This window comes from Rattus norvegicus, chromosome 3 (assembly GCF_021556685.1).
Source record: "Rattus norvegicus strain SHRSP/BbbUtx chromosome 3, alternate assembly SHRSP_T2T, whole genome shotgun sequence".
NCBI classification, from domain to species: Eukaryota; Metazoa; Chordata; class Mammalia; order Rodentia; family Muridae; genus Rattus; species Rattus norvegicus.
The window spans coordinates 117,724,465-117,750,273 of NC_141536.1; the positions used below are offsets into that span (position 1 = coordinate 117,724,465).

The 25,809-nt window shown below is 43.0% G+C and overlaps 1 protein-coding gene across 8 annotated transcripts in view; it reads right to left on the minus strand.

Moving 5' to 3' along the window:
* Dnaaf9 (dynein axonemal assembly factor 9) overlaps positions 1 to 25,809 on the minus strand; it is a 134,548-nt gene that overhangs the window by 72,882 nt on the left and 35,857 nt on the right. For 5 of the 8 annotated variants that reach the window (XM_087653891.1, XM_087653887.1, XM_087653892.1 and 2 more), the window contains 9 exon segments: positions 24,544 to 24,642; positions 18,863 to 18,918; positions 17,265 to 17,400; positions 12,288 to 12,369; positions 11,443 to 11,479; positions 6,295 to 6,382; positions 5,121 to 5,197; positions 2,755 to 2,799; positions 2,044 to 2,089 (listed from right to left, as the gene is read on the minus strand). In XM_087653891.1, coding sequence (XP_087510017.1) covers positions 2,044 to 2,089; positions 2,755 to 2,799; positions 5,121 to 5,197; positions 6,295 to 6,382; positions 11,443 to 11,479; positions 12,288 to 12,369; positions 17,265 to 17,400; positions 18,863 to 18,918; positions 24,544 to 24,642 — 666 coding nt within the window. 8 annotated transcript variants of the gene reach the window in all.

The window sequence follows — 25,809 nt, forward strand, 5'->3', positions numbered from 1 at the left end:
AGGGGAGCTGGGCATGATCACTAGCCTAGATCCAGGTTTCTGAGACCCTGTCTCAAAACAACGAAGTAAAGAGCAGTACAGTAGGACATGCAACGTCATCCTCTGCCCTCTGCACATTCCCTCACAAAAGGGACTTCTGAATTCTCCGTCTCTCTTCTTGATTCTATCTGCTCAGTGCTGGGATCACAGGTATGTGCTTGTGTGCCCAGTTCACACTGTGCTGGAGATCAAATTTGGGGTTTGGTGCATGTACTCAGAATGTTGCGGCATGCTCCCCAGGCTGGCCCTTAACTTAGAGACTCAAGAATCCTCTACCTCAGCCTCCTAAGCCACTGACGCTGCAGTGCAATGGCACAGTGCCTGGCTTCCAGTGAATTAATAACAAAAGTAACATAAGTCTAGCCTGTTACAAATCACTTCTTATGGAATTAAGCACCCTAAAAAGCGATACACTAAAGTTTAAGAGAAGTCAGGGGTTAGAGGTCAGCAGGGAACTATCTGGAGCTGGACAGATGGCTCAGCAGTTAAGAGTACTGGCACAGAAGTACCTGGGTTGGATTCCCAGCATCCACATGGCTGCTCACAGCATCTGAAACTCTAATCCCAGAGGCTCAACACCTTTCTGGCTTCAGTAGGTACCAAATATATGTAGTACACAGATACATGTCAGGCAAAACACCCATACATATAAAATATATATAAAATAAAAACAAATCTACTATACAGAAATAAAAAAAAAACCAAATCATTTCCAGTATCTCAAGTGATTCTTTTCTTTTTTAAAGATCTGGCCTCACTATGTACCCTGGTTAGCCTGGAATCACTATGTAGACCAGGCTGGCCTCAAATTCACAGAGATCTGCCTGCCGCTGCCTCCCAAGTACTGCCATTAAAGGTGTGCATTATCACCATGAAGCTAACTCAGACTTTTTCAAAGGGACCATATGTAGTATAAAATGTTCATTACTCACAACTTTAAAAACTATTTTTGCAGCTTTTCTACTAGGGATGGGGATATGTTTTTAGTATTTTGGGGAGGGAAAAGAGGACACATTTGTACCAAGTCATCCACAGCTACCTCACTCAGTTGTCCATGAACAAAGCCTTCTGGAATTAAGAAAATGGACATGCATACTAAAACCAGAATCCTGGTTCAAACAAACATGTTCTCACGTTCTGTTTCCTAGTACTTTTCACCTCAGGGTTGCCCTGGAGTAAATGGAGCCCTTGGCTTGTGGCTGAAAACAGCCTACAAATTCTGACTTCCTCAGACTATGTCCATGGGCCATGACTTTACCCCAGCCATCAACCAACCTCCCTCCCTCCCTCCCTCCCTCCCTCCCTGTTTATTTTGAGGCAGGGTTTCAATATGTAGTACTAGCTGGTGTAGAACTACGTAGAGCAGACTAGCCTCAAACTCACAGAGATTCACTTGCCTTTGCCTCCCAAGTGCTGGATTAAAGCCATACCACACCTGGTTCAGTTAATTTTAAAATCATTCCACGGCCCCAGCAGGAAATATGGAAAACTCTGCTCTGACTACCCAACTTCATGAGACACACAGGCACCTGCAGATTGCTGTTTGTTTAATCTCTCCCTGGTTCCTGTTAGGCAACAAGAGCGGATCTTATAATAAAAAGGAGCCCTTGAGGGCTGGAGAGATGGCTCAGAAGTTAGGACATGGGTTGCTCTTTCAGAAGGCCTGGGTTTGGCTCCAGCACCAATACTGAGAGGCTCACTACTGCCTGTAACTCCAGCTTCAGATGATCTGACCCCCTCTTCTGGTCTCCACCAGTACCGGCACCAGCACACATGTGGCATATACACACAAATAAAAATAAAACTTAAAAAACAAAACAAAACAATGGAACCATAGGAAACTTGGTTTGTAATGCTCAGTTCACAATTCTTCCCAAGGTTGTCACAACCTCAGCTGCCTGTAGAACTTCCCAGTTGTCTCTTACAGCAAATCCTTTGCAGAAAGATGTCCCTCTCTAGCCATTCTCAGGCAGCTGACTTGTAACAGTTCTGCTAACTGCTTACCGTTTTCACAAAGGATAAGCTATCTTCATTATTCAGAGGCACAATTCTACAAGAAAGAGACAGTAGAGAAATACATTAAAGGATTATGGTTTCTCCTTCTTTAAAAACAGGATCTCATGTAACCCAGGTTGGCCCCAAACCCACTATGCAGTTGAGGAGTGGAAGCAGGAACAAAAAAGTTTAAGGCCACCCTGGGGCTATATGAGACTATCTCAACAAAGAACAAAACAAGCTTTGGGTTATATGTGTATAGAATTAGCACTGGAAAAAGTAATGTTAGTGCCTGACCTTAGTCTCCCAACTTCCCATGGGATAAAATTGGGTGCAGGGACTTAGATAAGCCTAGGTCCAAGTGTAGAATGGCACCTCTGCCCGAATAGAACGCACTGATATCAATAATGGTAGCAGCTATAAGGGGTCTGTCTGTCTGTCTGTCTGTCTGTCTGTCTGTCTCTGTCTCTGACTCAAATACAGCCTTATGTATCCCAGGAAGGCTGTAAACTTTCTAGGCATCAGAGGATGACCATGAACTTCTGCTCTTCTTGCCACTTTCCTGAGTCATCTCACTGATATACCCAGGTCTCAAATTCTGGGTCCTCCTGCCTCTGCCTCCTGAGTGTTGAGATTCCAGGCATGGACCACAATTGGATAGCCCCTCTTCTTTGTGTCCTGACACTTTCCCATGAAAGGAGTAACCACAATTATACCTACCTTCCCTGGTTATTCACAGCATGAATATGAAAAGCCACCTTGGAGCTGTAGAGCAGAAAGGAAACAAATCAGAGGTCAAGTCTCTTGTTCAGGACTCTGAAATACTTGTTTCTACCCTGTTTCTTCCCCATACTCAATCAAGTGAATGGAATCCCCTTTTGGTTATTGTTTCTGTTTTTGAGACAGGGTCTTACTATGCAGCTCTGGCTGCCCTACAACTCACTATGTAGACCAGGCTGGCCTCAATTCATAGAGATCCACTTGCCTCTGCCTCCTGAATGCTGGGGTCAAAGGCACCCCCTAGTCCAGCTAGAGTATCATCCTTCTTTAGCTGTTTTAGATGCTGTTTTTCAAGGTCCCAGGACATCGCCAGCTGTGAAGCTGAGATATTCCATCCATGGCCTGCATCTGTGCTGCTTCTCAAGACTGCTCAACTCTTGGCTATGAGCAGACACAGTAACCAATGCAGCCTGGCTGGGAATGGCCCTCTCCTGGGGCCTCCGGCTCCTCAGTGCCTAATGACTTCTCAGATCCTCCTCGTTTTCAGTACCTCTGGGTCAACTTGCCAGCCCTTCTCTGTGCCCTTTGCTATTCAAAGCCAACTGCTATAGATCTACAGCAGGGTCAAGCTTCAACGTAAGAACTTTCCTGCTCTCCTCCTGGGAGACAAGGTCTTTCTGAGACATCCTCACCGTGTAGCCTTGTTTGGCCTAGAACTTGCTCTGTAGGTCAGGCTGGCCTCAAACCTGCAGAGATGCTTCTGCCTCTCTGCTTCTGCCTCCTGAGTGTTGAATTATAGACATGTGCAACTCTGCTCAGCTCTTTCTGAAGGTTTCTGTCAATCATTTAGTGTGGGGTGGGGTTGGGAGGATGGTGAGTATACCGCCATGCACTTGTGGAGGTCAGAGAACAACTTGCAGCAGGAGTCAGTTCTCTCCTTAAGTGGGTTCTGGAAATTGAATTCAGATCATCTGAGTTGGCAGTGAGTGCCTTTACCTGGTAAACCATCTTGCCAGCCCAAGAAAGTAATTAAATTGTTTGTGCTTATATAAGCTTAATTTTATGTCACAGCAAGGATGAGTCAGTAACGTGAGCTTCCTGTGTCTATTAACTGCTACATCCTCCTTCCCCTTCTAGGAGAAGATATGCGTATGTGATGCACTTCGGGACCTCAGTGAGGCGGTCCTGGCAGAGGAAGTAGTCATGATTTCCGTCTGAACACTAACTAGCCTGGGAGACTTTCTCCTCCTGCCTTCCTCCAGCTAGAATGGTTCATTCGGACCCAAGAACATCCACAGGTGGCCTAGGTAAGAACTGGAACACAGGAGGCCCAGAACTGCTGTGTCAGCCTGGGTGGTAACACAGAAGGACTCAGACCACAGCCACTAAGATCTACCTGCACAATCACTGTGCGGGGTGAGTGCTCCAGAAACACAGTGGGAGACACCTACTGTGCTTACAACAGGGCAGGAAGAGAAGAGGGCCTCTCCGGCTCCCCCTCTGGGACAGGAGCCTTGCGTTGTCATGGTCTGGCTCTTCCCCCCACCCATGCAGCTGCAGTGTGACAACAGGACCCTCCCTTTCTGTCACCGTTCTGCGGCCAACTGAGCTATCCGCCAAACGCTCCTTGCTCACTACTCAGAACCACAGATGAACAACGTGGGCCATGCAGTAACGGGCGGTACGGCAGAGCATGTCCAGACTTTTCCTTTAAAGATCAGGTGTCCTACTCTGTAGCTCTAGCTGTCCTAGAGCTCGCCATGTGCATCAGGCTGGCCTCTAACTCATGCAGAGCTCCAGCTGACTCTGTCTCTGGAGTTCTGGGATTAGAGGCATGTGCCACCAAGCCTGGCTCCAAGTCTTCTTAAATAAACTTCCCAGTGTTGGTCTTTCATAACCTTTGTATAAAACTCTACAAAAATGGTCCTCTTGTGAGGCGGAGGGTGCAGTGGGCTGAGCTCATGCAAATGTAGCTAAGGACAAAGACAGTACAGAGCTGTGACAGGACACACTGGGAATGTGACAGGAGGACTTCAAGAAACAAGACCCCCTGCTGCCAGAAAGGAGCTGAGCTCTCTTTCATTAGTGGTCTCCGGTTCCCCTGCTCCTCCTCCTTAGCTTTGGCACCAGGCTGGTCGGTCTCCCACTGTTCCAGTATGGATCTGCCTCACATTCTACTCTCAAAACAGACGTGTCTTCCTGATACAGTTTCTCCATCCTGATCACGAGTGGTTCTCTTTCATGCATCCTATTGTTTGACTTGAACATTTCTCAAAGTGAGAGAGAGGTGAAATCTAAGTTATCAGAGACAAGGGGATCTTAATTTTTAAAAAATAAATTCTTATAAAATACCAGTTATTGCTTACCATAGTTCTGCTTTGAACGGAACCAACTCAGTGAACACTAACCCAGACTCCAGAGTTTGTTCTGCTACCTCCTTGGCCTGTAAAAGCAGCAACAAAACAAACAATTACCTTTCAAGCAGCAAAAGTATACACATCTCTGACAGGAGAGGCCCTTCTAAAAGTTGGCCAGTGCCCTTCCCGTTCTATGTGACTACTTTGTATACCTCAAAAGATTAAAGTGAAAGCGTCAGGTTATGGGGACAGGTAGGTGCCTGCTGGACTCACAGGAAACGTACTTGGGCAGGGACACACTGGCATCTCATCTGCTGGAGAGACGTAAGCAGCTGGTTAGGCAGCTGGAGTGCTACGTGAGCACTAGAAATGTGCTTCCTCCTCCCTTCTCCCTGGCTCTGGGGAGGGAGGGACCAGTGCCCTCAGTTTCTGCTAGACATTGAGAATATTCGAATAACTCAACCTACAGAAGATCAGTGAGGGGAAAAAGAGGTGAGAACTAAAGTTGAAGGACATCTAATGGCTCTGCAGAGCTTTCTACGATGTAGCAGCTAAAGGACGAGAAAGCCCACAGTTACTAGGAGTTGAGCTCAGTAGGAAGGGGTGCCAAGGAGCTGGTGACTACAGCTACATTCTCTCTGACAGCTACATCATACACAACCTTTCCACTGTCAACTGGCTTCCTTCAGGAAAAGTCCTACTGGACTGGGAAGGCATCAAGCCGTCTCTTCTCATCTTACTGGGTCAGATTTAGGAATCCAACTCAGCAGGGCAGGGTAACCGCAAAACAGCAAGGAAGAAAACGGTCAGAGAGCAAGTATATGCATGCTTGCCTAGTCAGTCAGATTTCTAACCTCAATTACAGGAAACCAACCATATAGCTCAAAATAAGCTTTAATGGCTTCTTTAACATTCAACCTTCTTTTCTATAACTTCTAAAAGTGTCTTGTCTAAATTATTAATATAGCAATGACTGTGCTTTTACACAATCGGGTGTTTATAAAGGCTCATAAAGTAACAGCAGCATGGCCACAGGCAGCAGCAGTTCAAGTGCTACAGGCTTGGCTGCCAAGGCCCTAAGTCACACAGCGGTGAGTACTGCATGCCATCCGAATGACAAAATGGTTAGGATGATTTATGTTAACTGATGACTACCAAATCAGAAATATGGTACTTAAATTACCTTTGCCAGACTGCAAGTTTTAGCATAGCATGCAATGGCAGCCAAAACAGCCTCAGTAACAGCAGCATATACCTGGGATAAGAGCCTACTTTAAAGACAAAAAGTAATGGTTAATATAGCAGCACATAGTCTTGTAAAAAGCCTATGCCTGGGGCAGAGGAGATGGCTCGGTGGTTAAGAGCACTGGTTGCTCTTCCAGGAGGACCAGGGTTCAATTCCCAGCAACCTCACAGCAGCTCACACCTGTCTGTAACTCCAATTCTGGCCTCCAAAGGAACTGCACACATGGTACACAACACACAAGCAGACAAAACAGTCACAGAAAACAAAAAATATTCTTTAAGAAAAGTAGTATGCCCATAAATGGTGGTTTATAGTGATGCTCAAAAGACGGAATCTCATATGTAAGGCAGGCTGGCCTTACACTGTCTTCTCCCCTCACAAACTGCTGGTATTACAGGCATAAAGCACCATGTCTGCTTCCCAAAAATCAACATTTAAATAAGCCCAGAAAAGTGCCAAAGTGGAACTAACTGAAAAGCAGAACTCTAAACTCACTGTCAAGAGAAGCTGCCAACTTCAACCCAGCTCCTTAAATTGTGAGACTGGAAATCGAACTTGGTCCTCTAGAAGAGCAGACAGTGCTCTCAACTGCTGAACCATCTCTCCAGACTCGGTTTCTGTTATCATTCTGTCAGGATCTTATTATAGATCCCTGCTTGGCACCAAACTCACAATGTAGACCAGGCTGGCCTCAAACATGTGAGATCTTCCTCACCCCACATGCTAAGTGCTGAGATGACAAATGTGCTAAAATGCACAGCTCCTGGGTTATTAATTTGTTATTTAATGTGCTATATAATCTGTATATCTATTTCTATTCATATATGCTCACAGACTTAATTTTTTCTTGGAGGAAAAAAAGAATTGTTAGATTAGAAATGGCTCAGTGGTTAAGAGCACTTGTTGCTTTTGCAGATGATCTTGGTTTGATTCCCAGCACCTACACAGTAGCTCACAACTACTTTAACTCCAGTTCCAGGGGAGCTGAGGCTCTTTACTGACCTCCACAAGTATACATGTGGTACACATATATGCGTGCATTCAGGCAAAACACAAATAAATAAATAAATAAATAAATAAATAAATAAATAAATAAATAAATAAATAAATAAGACTGGTTGAGTGGAAAAAGTCTGAGAAGCCCTACTTTGACTCACTAAAGAAAGGAATTTTCAACTTTTAAAAAGTCATGTGTTTATTTCCTGTACTCTACTTGTTAATGTTTTGGGTTTTTTAAAAGACAGTACTTTACCTTGCCATGTAGCCTAGACAGTCAGAACTCACTTTATAGACTAGGTTGGCCTTGAACTTATAGAGATCCACCTGTCTGTGCCTTAAGTGCTGGGATTACAAGAATGCTGCACTGTGCCCAATAAATCTTTTCAAGAACAACGGTGACAGCACTGTTGGCTGGGCAGGTGGCTCAGGGGTTAAAGCACACACTGTGTTTCCTGAGAGCCTCAGTTTGACCTCTACACTCATGTCAGATGGCTCACAACCACTGTAACTCTAGCTCTAGAACCCTGACATGTCTAGCCTCCTCCGGCCCTGGTACTCATGTGCACATACATACCCATAGAGACACACAAATACATCTAATTAATAATAAAGAATAAGTCTCTAAAATGGAGCAAAATAAAATCATGAAAGTAGTTGTTCATCTGCAAAATACCAACTTTCCCTATTTGTGAGCAAACAATAACATCAGTAGACTTCCTGGGCCTCTGTGAGAAGGAGTGAGTACCCAGACACCAGGAGCTTGTACTGAAACAGACGGAAGGGCTTCCACAAGATCACCACACTCTTTTCACATCCTCTCACCAATAGACAAGAACTATTATGAACTCAGAGTAGGAATTGCAGGTGGTCAGTAAAGAAAGGTTGAATTCAATGAAAAGAAACAGGGGCAGGCCACTGTCCAAGTATCTTGCCTGATTAAGGATGCCCAGGCTCTTCTCAGTTAGGACGATTACAGAGAAAAGGGCCTTATCTTCCAGATACTGAAAGGCAAGAGGATTGATTCCTTGGCAAGGAATTGATAAGACTCTTGGATTGGACTGAAATCTGTGAGACTCTTCCAATGGGTAGAAGGTGCTAAGAGTTTGACATCTGGGCTAACCCAGGAAGCAATATCTCTAAAAATAGAATATGCTGTCTAAGGTCACAGAAACTCACATCAAACTTGAACTTTACTCTCAGCTTGGTGCCTCTCCTCTGTGCCACACCACACAGCCATCTCCTTCTCACCTTCTGTCACACACCTCCTTCTTATAGGTCAGATTAGCACGAAGAATAAAAGGGAACAAGAGTCTCAAATAACAAAATGACAAATGGTGGTACATGCCATTAATCCCAGCACCAGGGAGGCAAAGACAGGCAGATCTTTGTGAGTTTGAGGCCAGCCTGGTCTACATGGTGAGACTCTATAAGATATGCTGAAGAGAGAGGCAAGAGGACCAGGAGTTGAGACCAACATGGACCACACAGTTCATCCTAGAAAGACTGCTGAGTGGTTATGAATAGTTGCAGCTCCACCTGCATTGGGTTCCCAGCACTCACACCAGCAGCTCACAACCACCAAGACGTCCGACACACTCTTCTGGTTTCCTGTGTGTGTGTGTGTGTGTGTGTGTGTGTGTGCGTGCGTCTGTGCACGTGTGTGTAATCAAAATGAGAAAGAGAGAGGCAGGTCCCCTGGCTGTGAGGCAGGCCACAGCAGAGGGTATAGTGATGTAAAGAGGCCTGTGAGGTACGCTAGCCGTGAGCTGTTTATCTTGAACTTTGGGCTTTCTAAACTTCACCCTATCCAGTGTGGTGGCACAGATTTGCATTAAGGAGGTAGAGCTGCGGGGAGCCCAACTTTCTGGGTGAGACTAGGAAGATTTCCCCACATCACGACACTTAAGTGGGTGCTTGTCATTGTTTTGACTGTTTTGTTTTTGAGGTAGGGGTTTCTTAGGCCTAAGCCAACACTGAAGTTGTTATGTAGACAAGAATGATCTTGAGCTCTGGCTCCTCCTGACTCTCTGCCAGCACACTGGATGGGGTGAATGTTTTTTTCTTTTTCTTTTTTTATTGGATTTTTAAAAATTTACATTTTAAATGTTATTCCCTTTCCCGGTTTCCCCTCCAGAAACCCACTATCTCACCTTTCCCCCTCACTGTCTTGCTTCAAGTATCACTCAATCCAACACTGGCTAGGCCCCTCCTCAACCCCCGTATTACCCCGTATCTATCACCTCACCTAATACTAGCTAGCCCTATTTCACGTGGCCTGCCCTATACGGAACCTTAGACAATAGTTCAGTACATAAACCAAACAGCCTGGCTGTGTTACTGTCACAGTCCCCACTACCGCTGAGATCTGGAATGTCTGACATGGACCTAAGTACACCTTTAAAAAAACATTTATTCATTCATTTCTGTATGGAAGGTTATGCAGCCTGCAACCATGGTATGTGGCATTTTCCTCCCAGATTAAACATTCCATCTTGGAAGGAATGCTCATTAAAACTCAGGAAAGTCTATCTTTTTATTTAATTAATTAATTTATTTATTTTGGATTTTCAGGACAGGGTTTCTCTGTGTAGCCCTGGTTGTCCTAGAATTCAGTATATAGACCAGGTTGTTTTCAAACTCAAGAGATTTACCTGCATCTACCTCCCAAGTTCAGGCAAGACCCAGGAAATACTAAGAAAAGTTAAGACTCAGAAAGTAAACAACTTGCTAAGTCTCAGAAGTCCCTGAAACTGAACAACTTTACAAGATCCCTCCCTCTCTCAGGGCTATGTGAGCAGTAAGGCTGCTGAGGAGATGCTCCAGTCTGTTGAGCTGCCTGCAAGCTGTGCAGAGAGCTTCATCACCCAAGCTGGAGTGAGCGGCCAGTGCTGCAGTTGTGGCTGCTTTTGAGGTCATCCACACTTCTGGAAGGAACCCTAATAAACTCACTGGTTTACTAAGCTAAACTTTTGTGGTAAAGCGAGATATCTGTTTGTGCCTTCCCAGAAATAGTGTAGCACACAGTGCACCGTGTGCATGTGGAGGTCAGAGAACAACTCTAAGGAGTCATTTCTCACCAGTGGCAATGAACGCTCTTGACTGCTGAGCCATCTTGCTGCTCCCTCCCTTTTTAATTTTTATTTTTTGGTTGTGTATTTTACCACAATGACAAGGAAAGTAACTAACACGATCCTGTCTCAAGGGGAAAAAAACAGACTGTTACATGTAGTAAGCAGATGTCATGTGTAGCCTGTGTCACAGAAGCTTTACTGTAGTCAATACATGGTCCCTGAGAGCTTGTTTGGAGATTCTAATAAGACAGTGCACTACGTATGCAGCCTTGACTGATCACTCCTCTCCAACAGGAGAAGGAAGCTGTCATTTTTCAGAGTATGGCAGCCTGTGTGAGAAGGGGATGACACTGACTAACTCCCAAGAAAAGCAGCCCTGATGTTCAACAGGAACGCTGCAGCTACGTTACCTCATGCCCAGGAGTTTGAAGTGATACAGACAATTATTTGTAGCCAATCCCTGCTGGCCTTTGTGAAGAAGTGGTCTAGCCTTGTTGGGGACTCTGGTGAGGTGGATACTAATTAGAACTTCAAGCATCTAATTGCGGTCTGTGCGTTCCTCCTTTATGTAAAGGGAGGGAAGTCAGTACTAAGCAGGACCTCTCTAACACACATCACTGGGAATGAGCACATCTCTGGGGCACAAGCCTGAATGTCAAGTCCAGAAAGAATTCTGAAGATCATATGAGATATCAGATTTCTACCAAGGGATTGAAGAAGGTTTTGGTTTTAGAAAAAAATTCTCATTTTTTTCCTGTGTATGAAATGCAAGAAGAGAAGTTATGTCATACAAATGTATGGGCATACACAGGAAGCTCAGGAGGCGTTCCAGGGGAGGAGCAGGTGGCAAAGCTGGCATAGTCCTCTGGCCTAGGCTGCAGACTGACTGGGCCATATACAGTAGTGTCTGCCTCATAAACTGCAGCCCTCAGCAGTGCTGACATCAAGGGGAGGCAGCAGGGCCTTGGGGAGAACTCAGCTTTGAGAAGAGGAAACAAATGGCACAGGAACTTACATTTGCTCAGTTGTCCTGGGCAGCTTTTCATCATCACCTGTAAAAAGGGAAACGTTTCAGTTTAAGTTAAATAGAACACATGCAGACGGCAAGTGGTACTTTTGCCTTTTCCCAGAATTTTCTCAGGCTTTCATTCACCCCCTGATCCTTTTTTAATTCATTTCACAGAATCTTAGGCTCTTGAATGTGTGTGTGTGTGTGTGTGTGTGTGTGTGTGTGTGTGTGTGTGTAAATAAAATTAATGTTTAAGTTCTATATTTAATTTTCTTAATTATTTGACCTAAGTAATTTTTCTTTTCAGAGTTTCCTGGCTTCTATATTAATGGTCTCTGATGTCCTGACCTCTGGGTAGCAATGCTGAGAGCCACACTCAATTCAAAAGTTTTTCCCCATGTCATATTCAGAGTACCCCAGCAAGCAGGGTTCCCCTTTCAGCCTAGCCTCCCTAAAGTTCACTGCTGCAAGTCTTCAGCCATGGGCTGTCCTAGCACAGCCTAGTCTCCCTCTCCTTACAAAGCAATTAGGCAGCAATTCAGTCATGTTATCCAACTGGAGCTCACATCCTTGCTCTCTCAAACTGTCTCATTAATCTTGGCCTTTTTTCTGACACTAAACACAGATGGTAAGCACAGCTAGACTTCAAGTGGTAGGTGAACTCATGGTTTTCCTCCTGAAATGCATTCTGTGAGGAATGAGTTAGACAAGTTGACTCTAGTTGAAATCAGGGAAGAAGTCAATGCCCACAAGATGGAATTTTGCATAAAATAGTACACTATGTTAACTTCTCCATCATAGGAAAACCCATTAGGTAAGAGCTGGTGAGGTAACTCTTTACAGAGACTTACCCAGGTAAGGAACATGAGTAGCTCCAAAGAAGTATGTCCTTGAGCACGCCAGAGGCCCCTTTGGTGAGACACACTGAGCGACCTGAGCATCATGGGGGAGGAAAAGGAGATGGGTATAGTAGGAGCTGGAGAGCTGGCTTGCAGGCCTGGCATCTCAATTCATCCTCAGAAACCATGGAAAGATGGAGTGGGGACAGACCCCACAAGACTGTCCTCAGGCCTCTACTCATCTGCATGGCACCCGCAGTCCCCACTTCATGAACACACACAATAAACACACTTAAAAAGGAGCACACTTAGACAAGTAATGCTGACGAAAGGAACAGCAAACAGTTAATGGAATGCAGTTTATTTAACTGAATCTGATTTGCTTTTTATAGACAAAGATGACTTAATTTGATTTAAACAACAGTATTTATTTGTTTAAATTTAAATATGTTTTTAATTTTGGTTTTATTTGTGTGAGGGGTGCAAACAGGAATAGCATAGTGTACTGTGGAATTCTGAGCACCACTTTTCGTGAGTTGGCTCTCTCCTACTACATGAGCTGGGGGGTGAGGTCCAGCTAGCTTTAAAGTCAGTTTGACAGGCTAGATCACCTGACAGGAGCCTCAGTGGAGGGATTACCCAGATCAGGCTGTCCTACAGGCATGTCTAATGAATAGATGGAAGACAGCCTATCCCACTGTGGGAAGGGGTCTCAGGCTATACAGGAAGCTGGCTAAGCATGAGGGAACTGGCAAGCAGTGCTCTTCCATAGTCGCAAGTCAATCTCCAGCTAAGCTCCTGCCACAACTTCCCTCAGTGATAAACTGTGACCTCAAACTGTGACACTGACTGCTCTTCCAGAGGTCCCGAGTTCAAATCCCAGCAACCACATGGTGGCTCACAACCATCTGTAATGGAATCTGATGCCCTCTTCTGGTCTGTCTGAAGTCAGCTACAGTGTATTTATATAGAATAAATAAATCTTAAAAAAAAAAAACACAATTATTTCCTTGGTGTGTCAAATCTACCATCAAACACACTTCTCAGTAATGTTACAATGTTTTTGATTTTTAGCATTTTCTTTTGAATCTTCCTTAGGTTTTTCCAATTCTCTGCTTATTTATTCACCCATTCTTAAATGTTGTCTACTTTTTACATTAGAGCTTTAACTATTAATTTGTTTATTTTAAATTCTCAATCCAGTTGTAGAGCAATAGCTCAAAGATAGAAAAAGTGCTTAACGTTCTTAAGATGCTGGACTCCACCCTACCCTGCAATTAACAATAATAACAAAAATGAGTTCTATTTGAAAAAGTATAAAATATGAATTTTATCTGATTCTGAAGGTTATATCACCACCACACTACCACCACCACCACCTTAACGCCACCCCGCCCCACCCCGGCAGACTAGAGTGTTACTGTTGCTCAAGCTAGGGGTTTTTTTTTGTTTTTTGTTTTTTTAAAGATTTACTTATTTTATGTATGTGAGTACACTGTCGCTGTCTTCAGACACCCCAGAAGAGGGCATCAGATCCCATTATAGATGGTTTGTGAGCCACCATGTGGTTGCTGGGAATTGAACTCAGGACCTCTGGAAGAGCAGTCAGTGCTCTTAACCACTGAGCCATCTCTCCAGCCCTCAAGCTAGTCTTGAACTTGCAACTTTCCTGTCCCAACCTTCCAAGTAATGGGATTACAGACATCTGCCATAGACCTGACTTTTTAGAAATAACACATTTGTTTTGTCACACAATACTTTCTCCTCAACTTTTGGTTTGCCTTGTAACTTTCTGTTGAAGCTAAACACAATACCACAAGTAACAGGGACTGAAAGAAAGCAAGCCTTCAGTGCAAGACTTGATGTTAATATGACTGGGCATTGCATTGTGTTTAGTGGTTTTTGAAGCTTCAAGCCATGGGCTTCCTATTCCTGCAGCCTTGTATAAGTCTTTGTGTTTAGGTTTGGTCTTGCTGTCTATTGTAATTGTAAATGCTGGCCTCCAAGACTGGAGTCTATATGAAGACCCAAGTGACCCTGGCCCCAAGTAATTTCTGATTGGTAAATAACGATGCCAACAGCTACAGCTGGGTAGGGTTTAGGTTTCTCAGGCTTTAGGGTAGGAGGAGAACCAAGAAGAGAAGAAGAAGGGAGAGGAGAAAGAAAAACTACCTTGGGTTAGGTAAGTCATTAAAAACATGGCCCTGGGGCTGGGGATTTAGCTCAGTGGTAGAGCGCTTACCTAGGAAGCGCAAGGCCCTGGGTTCGGTCCCCAGCTCCGAAAAAAAAAAAAAAAGAACCAAAAAAAAAAAAATACATGGCCCTGAGGGCTAGTCAATTGGAATTAAGAGCAGCCCCAATGAAACAGAGTAAGTAATAACTTGGGGTTATCCATAGGAAAGTAGATTTTAATAAACTAGAGGACAGATCTGCACAGCTCTTGTGCTGTTTAAGACTTATTGTAAATATAATGGTTGTGTGTGTCTTTTATCCAGGAACTAAATGGTCAAAGGTGGGGTAGATGCCTTGGTTCAGGATTAAATAATTTCCACATCATCTTTGAGTTTCCCTAGGAACTTCCTGTGTGATCTGCTGTTGCTGCACTGAGGATCTGCAGGGTGGTGCTATTCTCTAACCTTATGATTAAATCTGGGCGTGCTTGTGCCCTTCTTCACAGAGGGTCTTAGCTTTTTCTTCCCAGATTCCTAGGAAGGCTGGACTGTGAACAGTTGGGGTTAGGAGAATGGAGAATGCCTTTGTTCTTTCTGTTTTTTTTTTTTTTTTTTTGCTTTGTTTTGTTTCTCAACACAGGGTTTCTCTGTGTACCCTGGCTGTCCTGGAACTGGCTCTGTAGAACAGGCAGGTCTTGAACTCAAAGATCAGCCTTCCTCTGCCTCCCGAGTGCTGAAATTAAAGGCATACAACACCACTGCCCAGCAAGTATGCCTTTCTTCTGAGTGGACTGGGACTGTGGTAAGATCTTTTATTTTGGAGATGAGGCCTTTATTACTACTCTTCTCACACTATAATGACTTTGTCCACCTGCCCCCTCCTCTCTGAGGAGTGTTTTGTTGGCTGATTACCATGAGAGTCCATTAGACTTATAGAAATTAAACCCATGAAAATGTGGTGCTTCCTCTACAACTGCATCCTCTATGAGTTCCTCAGCTATAGGGGTCCATACTCAGAGCCCAGGATTTCATCACCATTTCCATCGGAGGGGTCTGAGCTGGTCCTGACATCTTACTTCTCTGAAGGATACAAGAACCATTTGTTTGTTTATTTAACAGTTCAGGCTCATAATTCTTTTTTTTAATTTCATATGTATTTTTTTCATGTATGTATGTCTGTGTACCACTTGCATGCCTTGTGCCTTAAGATTGGGGCATCAGATTCCTTGGAACTAGAATTACGAATGGTTGTGAGCTACCATGTGGGTGCTGGGAATCAAACCTAGGTCCTCTTTAAGAGCAGCTAGTGCTCTTAACCACTGAGCTTTCTGTCAGCCCAAAAAGACATGATTCTTGATTGGTCCTCTGGGATCCTGCCCAAAAGAGAGGCTACTTGTAATTAATGAGTGGTGTCAAAACTCTGAGATTATCCCAAGGAGAGTTGGGTGGAACAGCATCCACTCTAGTTCCGGACGGAGGGTGCCTAGCCCTCCCCACATCCTTTCTGGTAGGGTGGGGATGATATTTCTCTGTGGTATTGTGTGGACTGTCCTGGTACTATTTGTATTTTGATGCTAATTATGTTTCCCCAAGAGGAAATTTACCTGCAACAGTATTGTATAGCAGTTTTTATCTACAAGTTTTTAATTTTGTGAGCCTCTGTCTTCTGGTTCTCTGAATAGCTGAGCACATTTCCTAGTAGCCAACACACGCATGAATGATTAAGGAGCCAGAAAACTTAAACTCGGTGTCATTGCTTTGGTTCTGGATTTATAAGCCCATCTATCAAATGTCTAGGGAATTTAGTTGAACTTAGTGGGTAAAGGGAAAGTATAGGTATCCCGGTTTTTAAATATGAGATATACAAGTCACACTGTACAAGTCTCTACTTCGGATTTAATACCTGAAGTCAACAAGTAACATCATGTAGAAATGCCTCTTCTCTAGCACTTCCTGTATATCCCAACAATTTCTAATTTCATCTCTGTTGCTATGAAAAAAACTCAGACTAAACGCCACTGTGGGGGAAAAGATTTACCTGCTTATACTTCCAGGTCACAGCCTGCCATTGAAGGAAGTCAAGGCAGGAACCTGAGACAGAAAGCACTGAGCACACTGGGGCTCACCCCCTCTCTGGCTTGCTCCCAGGCTCATGCTTAGCTCAAGATCCTCCTTTCTCCAGGAAAAGGTACTGTCACAGTAGGAGGGCTGGGCCTCCAGCCCCAATTCAGAATCAAGACAATCCCTCAGATACCTGTCCATGTGTCTGATAAAAATAGTCAATTACTCAACAGAGACTCTATTTTGAGGTGATTGTAGGATGTATCACGTTGACAGTTGATGCTAATTGGGACAGGACAATCATGCTACATCATGCTACAGGACATACATTCTGGTAGATCGCTAATCTAGCTAGCTTGGAGGTGGCCCAAGGCTTTCAAGTTTTCAGCCCAGAAATGCTAACCCATATCTGCTTGTGTTCTCAAAAATCTTAATTAAAGAATAACTAACACCTACTATTCTAGCTTTCCTAATATCCTGCAATATTATAAAAAATACTTCATTAGAAACATTGAAAATATTTAAAATTCTATTAAGACAGTGTGGACTTTGACAATAATTAGAGTCCTATATTTGAGTGTAATGGTCCCTTTTATTTGTAAAACTGTAATGACAATTTTGGTTTCTATTAAAAAACACAGAAATATTATAAAAATGTTATTTTAATCCCAGGTGTAGGGATTGGGCCTCCTTCAGACTGTCTTTCTTGTTACTAGATAGTAAAATTAATCAGACGCCAGACAGCCCGGCCACTCACCATGTGTTTAGCAATGCTCCCTGCAGGACCAGTGTTGCGCACCAGGTGCCCCTCAGAAGGGAAGTTAAAGCTGCCAGTTCTCAGGTTGTCTCGAGTGGAGTGGGTACCAAAGAGAACAAAAGGCTGCCGATGAGGGCTGGAACAGCAAGGCAAATGTGGTCAGACAAGGTCCATGACTGAGCTCAGGCTTTTCTGAGTGGCGTAACCACAGGATGGGACAAATCCAACCTATGTAATGTGCCTGGCTGGCTTAGAAAGGAAGTCCGATGTCTCTGACTCCTCCTAGTGACCGTGTGTGTGTGTGCGTGTGCGCGTGCGTGCGTGCGTGCGTGCGTGCGTGCGTGCGTGCGTGTGTGTGTGTGTGTGTGTGTGTGTGTGTAACCACAGCCCTGCTAAGTTTATGCTTTCCCGCCTGACCTCCTTTTTGAGGAACCAGTTACAAGAGTCTGCTCTCAATAATATAATGATGATACCCCGATATTCATCAGGTAAAATTTTAACAGAAATCCAGCTTTTAGAGAATCACAGCAGTTGGACTACTCAGATCCAACAGACAACAGAGCAGCAACCAACTTCTAAGTCCCTTTCAGGAGGGCAGGAGGAGAGAAGGACACTAATGGTGTCCCTTTCACACACCTCCCACACACCACCTCCCACACACTACCTCCCCACACACTACCTCCCACACACCCACTGCCAGCCCTGGTGGTCTTTTCCTCTCCATCAACTAGACCTCCACCTCCTGCTCATTCCATGACCAATCCTTTCAGCCAGTTTAGTCAAGAGAGCTTTTCTAAGAGCCACCAAGAAAACTCCACATAGCGCATCTCGCAAATCAAATGAATGCTACTCACTTTTCTTCTGAGCCTTAGTTCAAGCTAAGCTATGCTTTAAACAGAAAAGGATGTGTCTGAAACCCAGAAAAGTGCTTTGTCTATTAGACTGGTTAGGACTTGGGGAAAAACAGAGGGATTAGCTGCCTCCTCTGCCCACCAAAGAAAACTCCTGCTGAACATGACAAAGCTGAAAAGGAACTACTCAGAAACCCTTAGTCCTCCCGTCTTTTGCAAGGTGCTAGGTACTTACCTTAATTCATTTTACAGTCCCACCTTCACCCCAATTCTGCTGTTCCCTGTCTATAGTTTTGCTTTCCTGAGCTAGGTATAAAATAAAAGTTCCTTTCTTTAGGTTGAGACGGATTATCTGTAATATTTTAAAAGCCATTTTACTATAAGAATACAGAAAAATAAAGCAAATACAAAAGTACAAAGCACCAAAACAAATGCATTGCAAATACGAATTTTCTTTTCTTTTCTTTCTTTCTTTTTTTTTTTTTTTTGAGACAGGGTTTCTCAGTATAGCCCTAGCTGTCCTAAAACTCACTCTGTAGACCAGACTGCTCTTAAACTCACAGAGATCTGCCTGCCTCTGCCTCCCAAGTGCTGGGTCTAAAGGCATATGCCACCATTGCCTGGCAAAACTGACTTCTCATGCTGTATCTGTAGTCAGCGCACATCCTGAACTTCCATGCTCCCCATCCATCTTCAACAGCCTTGTTTTCTCTCTCATGACTGGCACCTCCTTCCCAGGAAACATACCTGTTTTCAGTAACATGGCTGGAGATCATTCCATGACTGAAGTAGCTTCTGAATGGCTAAAAGGAAGCCAATATATGGTGTAAGATAACAGTATTAAAAACAATAAAGCTTTCACCTACATGTATATGTCAAGAGAATGAGTAGTATGTAACGGAAAGATAATGTAGATAAAATCATGAACTTGGGAGTATAGCAGTGAAACAAAAAACAGCCAAAAAGAAGAGGGAGGAGGAGGAGGAAGAAGAGGAGGAGGAAGAGGAAGAAGAGGAGGAGGGAAGGGACAGAAGGAAGGAAGGAAGGAAGGAAGGAAGGAAGGAAGGGAAGGAAGGAAGGAAAGGAAGGAAGGAAGGAAGGAAGGAAGGAAGGAAGGAAGGAAATGGATGCAAAAGGCAAAGAAACATAAAGCAGACCCATTCAAATACATAGTTTTTAACTACAGAAAAGAACTCTGGGGCTGGAGAGATGGCTCAGTGGTTAAGAGCACTGACTGCTCTTCCAGAGGTCCTGAGTTCAATTCCCAGCAATCACATGGTGGCTCACAACCATGTGTAATGGGATCCAATGCCCTCTTCTAGTGTGTCTGAAGACAGCTACAGTGTACTCATGCACATTAAATAAAAATAAATGTTTTAAAAAAAAAACAAAACAAAACAAAAAAAAGAACTCTGGCCAATCAGTATTTACAGTTCAAATCACTAATTTACCTGACTCTTCTTTTCTGTTAAATGTCCCTAAATTCCAATAACTTTAAACATAATTATAATATGCTAATTTAAATCAGTAATCAGGGGAATTACAGCACATGGAAGTATAATGATAGACTTTTCATAGGAAAACAAAAAATTGATTCTTGGCTTTGGATGACATATTAGGCTAAACTTAACCAAAAGTTACCATACAGGGTATGTTTACCATACTATATCTCATGCTCAAAGGTTCAAACTTTCAAAAGGGAATTCCAGTGCCTTCAAGTAATATATCTTGTGTTTTTTCAAATAGTCAATATTTCTTCTTTGCAGAATAAAATAAATCACACATAAGTAAAAACTGTTAACATTTTGATAAATTTTCTCCAAATCTTTTTTTATCATATCCGTAGACTATTACAGATTATACTGCAGTTTATTATTTGTTCTAAAATATATATACTGTTACTGAATCTTCTATATCAAGATTATTAATGTGGGGATGACTCAGGAGTTATTTTTGCAGAGGACCCAGGTTCAAATCCCAGTATATACACAGTGGCTCACAACCATCTATAACTCCAGTTCCAGGGGATCTAACACCCTCTTCTGATCTGGGAAGGCACCAAGGCACATGTGATGCACAGACATATATGTAGGCAAAAACACACATAAAATAAAAATAAATAAATCTTAAAAAAAATAAGAGGGAGCACAATCAAGGAAATTACCTGACATTTACTTTTAGCTTCTACATGCAAGAGTACCCACATATGTATGCAGAATACACCACACATATATACAAATGTATTTTCATGGCAAAAAGGAAACAGACATAAATAATGCAATTGTAATAAACATAGAAGAAATACTCAAAATATATATTAAGAATTCTTTAATTTAGTTAGAATTTCTTTCGAGACAAAGTATCAAAAGGATAGCTTCAGATGCATCATGGGATCAAGGTCTGCCTTGAACTTCTGATTCTTTTATTTCTACCTTCAAAGAGCAGGGATTACAAGCATGCCAGCACATGAAGTTTTGTTTTTGAAGGTTCTTACTATGTAGCTCTGGCTGGATAAAAACCCCAGAGACCCAACTGCTCTGGGGTTAAAGGCGTGCACTGTCACACCCAGGAGATTTATTTTTAATTATGCACCTGTGTGTACATGAATGCAGGTGCCCATGGATAGCAGAGCCATTCAGGTGAGAACTGAGAACTAAACTCTGGGCCTCAGCAAGAGTAGTAAATGCTCTTAGCCACTGGGCAGTCTCTGTAGCCCCAAGACTGAAAATACTCAACATGAAACTAAATATTCTAGTCAAAGTGTGAAGCCACATACAACCTATATGGCTGGTGGAATGCAAATCAGGACATTTTCAAGGAATTTGGCAATAGGTTACCGTTTGACACAGAAAATGCCCACTGGCGCGCACGCACGCACGCGCGCGCGCACACACACACACACACACACACACACACACACACACACACAGAGAGAGAGAGAAAGAGAGAGAGAGAGAGAGAGAGAGAGAGAGAGAGAGAGAGACATACTTAGCAGTGCTGTTGCAATGGCAAGATATTAAAAACAACCTAAACACACACACCTGCAAGAGTAGAGGTGAACCCGTACTATGGCCTACTGTGAACTGTAGGGAAAATGAAAAAGCTCCCAAGGAACCCATCTGGAGAGCTCCAGAATGTCCTGGGTTTACTTTGTGGTGATGTGCTTCCACACCCGTCAGAATTCCTGTCAAGTGAAAAAGCTCACTGGCAATGACTCCACAGCTCTTTAATGAGAGGCACAAGAGGACGTAAGAACTGCGTGTTATCACTCATCTTTAACACTCAAACAGAACGGGTGGTTTCTGCCCCACTGTTATGGGAGGGGTGGTGAGAGGGGTGAAGGTGCAGGAGACAAGAGTGACATTTTGTCCTTAGTGCTAGGACTGAACACCATGTAAGCCCTTCACCAGGTCTTTCTCTCTTAGAACTACACTAGTATAGGGGAAAAAGAATAAAATTTTTAAATGGCATTAGTAAAATGTAGATAAAAGAACTACACTTTGATTTACTTGGAGTCCACAAAGGAAAGAAGGGAAATGGGAAGCAGAAATGACATTTGAATAACAGACAAAAGCTTTGCAAACCTGATGAAAATTGAGACTCTGCTGAGGTAGAAAGCCAAGAAAAGCAAAGCACAGAAACATGAAGCTAACGACTATCTGTAACTCCAGCTCCAGGGCTCCAACATGTTCTTCTGGTACTTATATGTGCACACAGTGTGTATCCAGACAAGCAAGCACACATACATATATATAAAATAAATCTTTAGAAGAAACATGATGAAAACTGCATACAGACAGATCTTAATGAACCCATGCAAGCACAGTAAGAACTAGAGTCTCCCATCCCAGTAGATACATTTAAAAATGCTCCCTCCCACCCATAGGCTCAGGGAACACTGCCGAAGGGGACAGAAAAACTGAAAGAGCAAGAAGATCAGGGAGTTTGCTGTGAGACTGTGTCACCTGCTAACATCAGAAGATGCACCCATGAAGCCTCATCATCATGACTGCCAAATGCGAGCTGGACAAGGATGACACCAATAAATATGACAAACAGGACAGAGAAAAACCCATGAGGCCTCAACTCCACATGAAAAATTACAGGTAACTGAGGACAGCTGGGGACAGGAGAGGTAGCCTTCCCCAGAGAAAAGCACACTAATTGGTTGTCCCATGACAAATGATCAGCTCTGAAGACATACATACAGGTTTATATGTACTGAACAGGTTATGTATAGGAATATATATATGTATGTATACGTGTGTATATATGTGTATGTATACATACATACACATACATACATATATACATACATACAAGCCTGCGATAACAATTAGTAAAAAAATAAAAAAGGCCATGAGTTTAAATGAGAGTGGGGAAGGGTATATGGAAGGGTTTGGAGGGAGGGAAGAAAGGAAAGAAAGAAATGGTAATTAAATTATGATTTTTTAAAAAAAGAAAGAGAAATCTTAAAATGTGTCAGAGGAAAAAAGACCTATGTCCACAGAACAAAGATTGAGAAAAGAAGTCTTATCATCAAAAACAATGTGAATAAGTAGATAATGGAGCAACATCATTTGAGTACTGAAAGGAAAAAAAAACCATTAACCTAGAATCTATAGAATTTTGCCTATATATTGCAAAAACAGCTTTTGGAAAAGTTGTTGCAACTAGGAGTGGTGATTCTACTGTGGTGGTTCAAATGAGAATGACCCTATTGGCTCATATACTCGAATATTTGGACCCCAGCTAGTAGGATTATTTGTGAGGAACTAGGTGGTGTAGCCTTACTGGGGGGTGTGTCACTGGGAGTGGGCTTTGAGGTTTCAAAACCCCACACCGTTCCCAGTCTCTGACTCAGATGTGAGTGCTCAGCTGCGGCCCAGTGGTATGCCCAGTGGTGGACTCAGTGGTATACTCAGTGGTATACTCAGTGGTATGCCCAGTGGTGGACTCAGTGGTATACTCAGTGGTATGCCCAGTGGTATACTCAGTGGTATACTCAGTGGTATACCCAGTGGTATACTCAGTGGTATGCCCAGTGGTGGACTCAGTGGTATACTCAGTGGTATGCCCAGTGGTATACTCAGTGGTATGCCCAGTGGTATACTCAGTGGTATACTCAGTGGTATACCCAGTGGTATACTCAGTGGTATGCCCAGTGGTATACCCAGTGGTATGCCCTGCCTGTTGCTAAGCTCCCCACCATGATGGTTATGGACTATCTATCCTCTGGAACTGTAAGCCCCAGTAAACTCTTTCTTCTCTCAGTTTCCTGGGTCAAGGTGTCTTCATGGCAATAGTAAGATACCCAATATATTATCTATTATCCCAGCACTTGGGAGGTAGATGAGTTCAAGGCCAGCCCAGACTACACAGTGAAACCCTGTCTCCAACAAACAGTGGAGAAGACTGTTTCTCTATTATGTTCCCTTGTATACGTTGAAGTTGAAAGAATTTAGTATCATAAGACTTAATAACAAACAACATTAAAGGACATCCTCACAGGAGGAAGATGCTAAGCAGAAGACTGGTCTATACAGAGGAATGCAGAGCACCAGAGAAAGGTAAAAACAGACAGGTAAGACTCTCTCCTAACTATTAAGGTATTCAAGAATAGGAGCAGCAATATATAACATTATATAGAGAGTGCGTGTGTGTGCGTGTGTGTGTGTGTAAAATGCTCCAGATCAACTCCCAAAGGTCAGGTGGGGGCATGTTCTATGCCACTGTGGTACAGTGAAGAACAGCATAGTAATAGTTAAACCCCAGAGAGGCTCAAAGGCAAGCTCAAGATGGCTCTTCTGAGTCTTCCTGTTGAATAGTTTTTGTGACTATTCTGTTCCCTGGTTTTCAAAATAGACAGTTCAGTTTAGTCATGAAGATGCCTAGCTTGAACTGGTAACTGGTAACTCACTACCAATGTGGGCTTGGAAGGACAGCATACACTTGTAACCCCGGGGATCAACTAGTATTCAGAGGTACATAAGTACTAACTAGCACTTGACATAACTACTGGTTGGGGACACCACCATGCTGAAGGTGAATATCCTTCTAATAGAGAAGTTGGCGTAAGAAAAATATTTTGAGGGTGTAGGGAATTGAAACCAGAGCCTTGAATATACTTGTTTTTTTTATAGAAATAGGAGGGAATTTCTTTTATGACATATACAATGTGGCTTATAGAAATGATAACCAAAATAAACCTCTACAGTGGTGAATCTCAAAAAAATATTAGTAGGTCAGGTATAGTCGTACATGACTTTTACCCTACCACTTGGAAGGGCAGAGGCACGTGTATGCCTTTAAGTTCCAGGCCAGTCAGGGTCATATAGCGACCACAATAATAAAACAACAATAAAAATAATAGTGTAACAATAATAAATTTACCATTTTTCATTCTCTTTATGACTTTACTTACATACCTCACCCGCCTGAGATTCTGAAAGTTCCAGTAGGAAAGGGATTTCTATGTCAAAATTAGCAAAGAAGCTTGTCCACTGATGCTCAAACACAGCCAGGTCCTATTTTAAAGCAAACAAAGTGTCATACAAGAGGTACATTAGAGAGCAAGAACCATGAATTCACCTGAAATACTAGGCCATTATATACATGGATTACTTATTACTTTTGAAAAGAAAATATCCAGGAAAGGAACATCTTTGCAGACAAAGTAGGTTGGCAGTAGTTCCCTGGGGAGTGGGGACAGACATTGACTGCCCATGGACACAGGTAAAGTTCTATGTTGATAATATTCTCTCTTTTATTTTCTATGTTTTAGACAGTGCTTCACTTTGCAGCACTAGCTGGCTTGGAGCTATCTCTGTAGACCAAGCTGGCCTGCCTCTGCCTCCAAGTGCATGGGTAAAGATGGCTGGCTTTCACTAGAATGTTCTGCTTATGGCTATCTATCTTCTCCTTCATCCACCTCAGCTACCTATTGATATGTTTGTATACATGTATAAGATGCATATATATACATATATATATACATATATATATGTATATATATATAATTCATGATAATCACAGATGTGGGAATTTGGGGGAAAGGTTGGAATAGCATCTTACTATATAGTCCACGATGACCTCAAATTCATTATCCTCCTGCCTCAGCCTCCTGAATACTGGGATTATATGCAGATACCATTTCTCACTAGATGTTTTGGTTAATGACAGACCAGACATATGACAGCATATACCATGCACTGTTTCACTTAAGTTTATGTAATCATATTTTACAATGCTTATACCAAGACAAAATTGCCTAAAAATACCCTTCTTGGTATCTACATCCTTTTTATCTTTTTAAAAGATTTGTTTATTTTTGTTTTATGAGTATGAGTGTTTTGCTTCCATGTATGTATAGATATTACATGCATTCCTGGTGCTCAAGGAGGTCAGAAGAAGTCCTGAGCTTCCCCTGGAACTAAAGTTCCCAACTGCTGTAAGCTGCCATGTGTGTGTTGGGAACCTGGGATCTATGGAGGAACAGCAATCCTTAACCACCCTGCAATCCTATCCACCCCCCAAATCCTATGCCCTGCACATAGTTAACATGAACAACCAAGGGAACGCTAGCTGCTAAAGAGGTCTACAGATAGGATCACACAGCACAGTGAACATCCCTAACTCATTGTCCTGATGAAATTCTGTTCCCACTCAAAGTAACCAGCAGTTAGAGAAGAGAT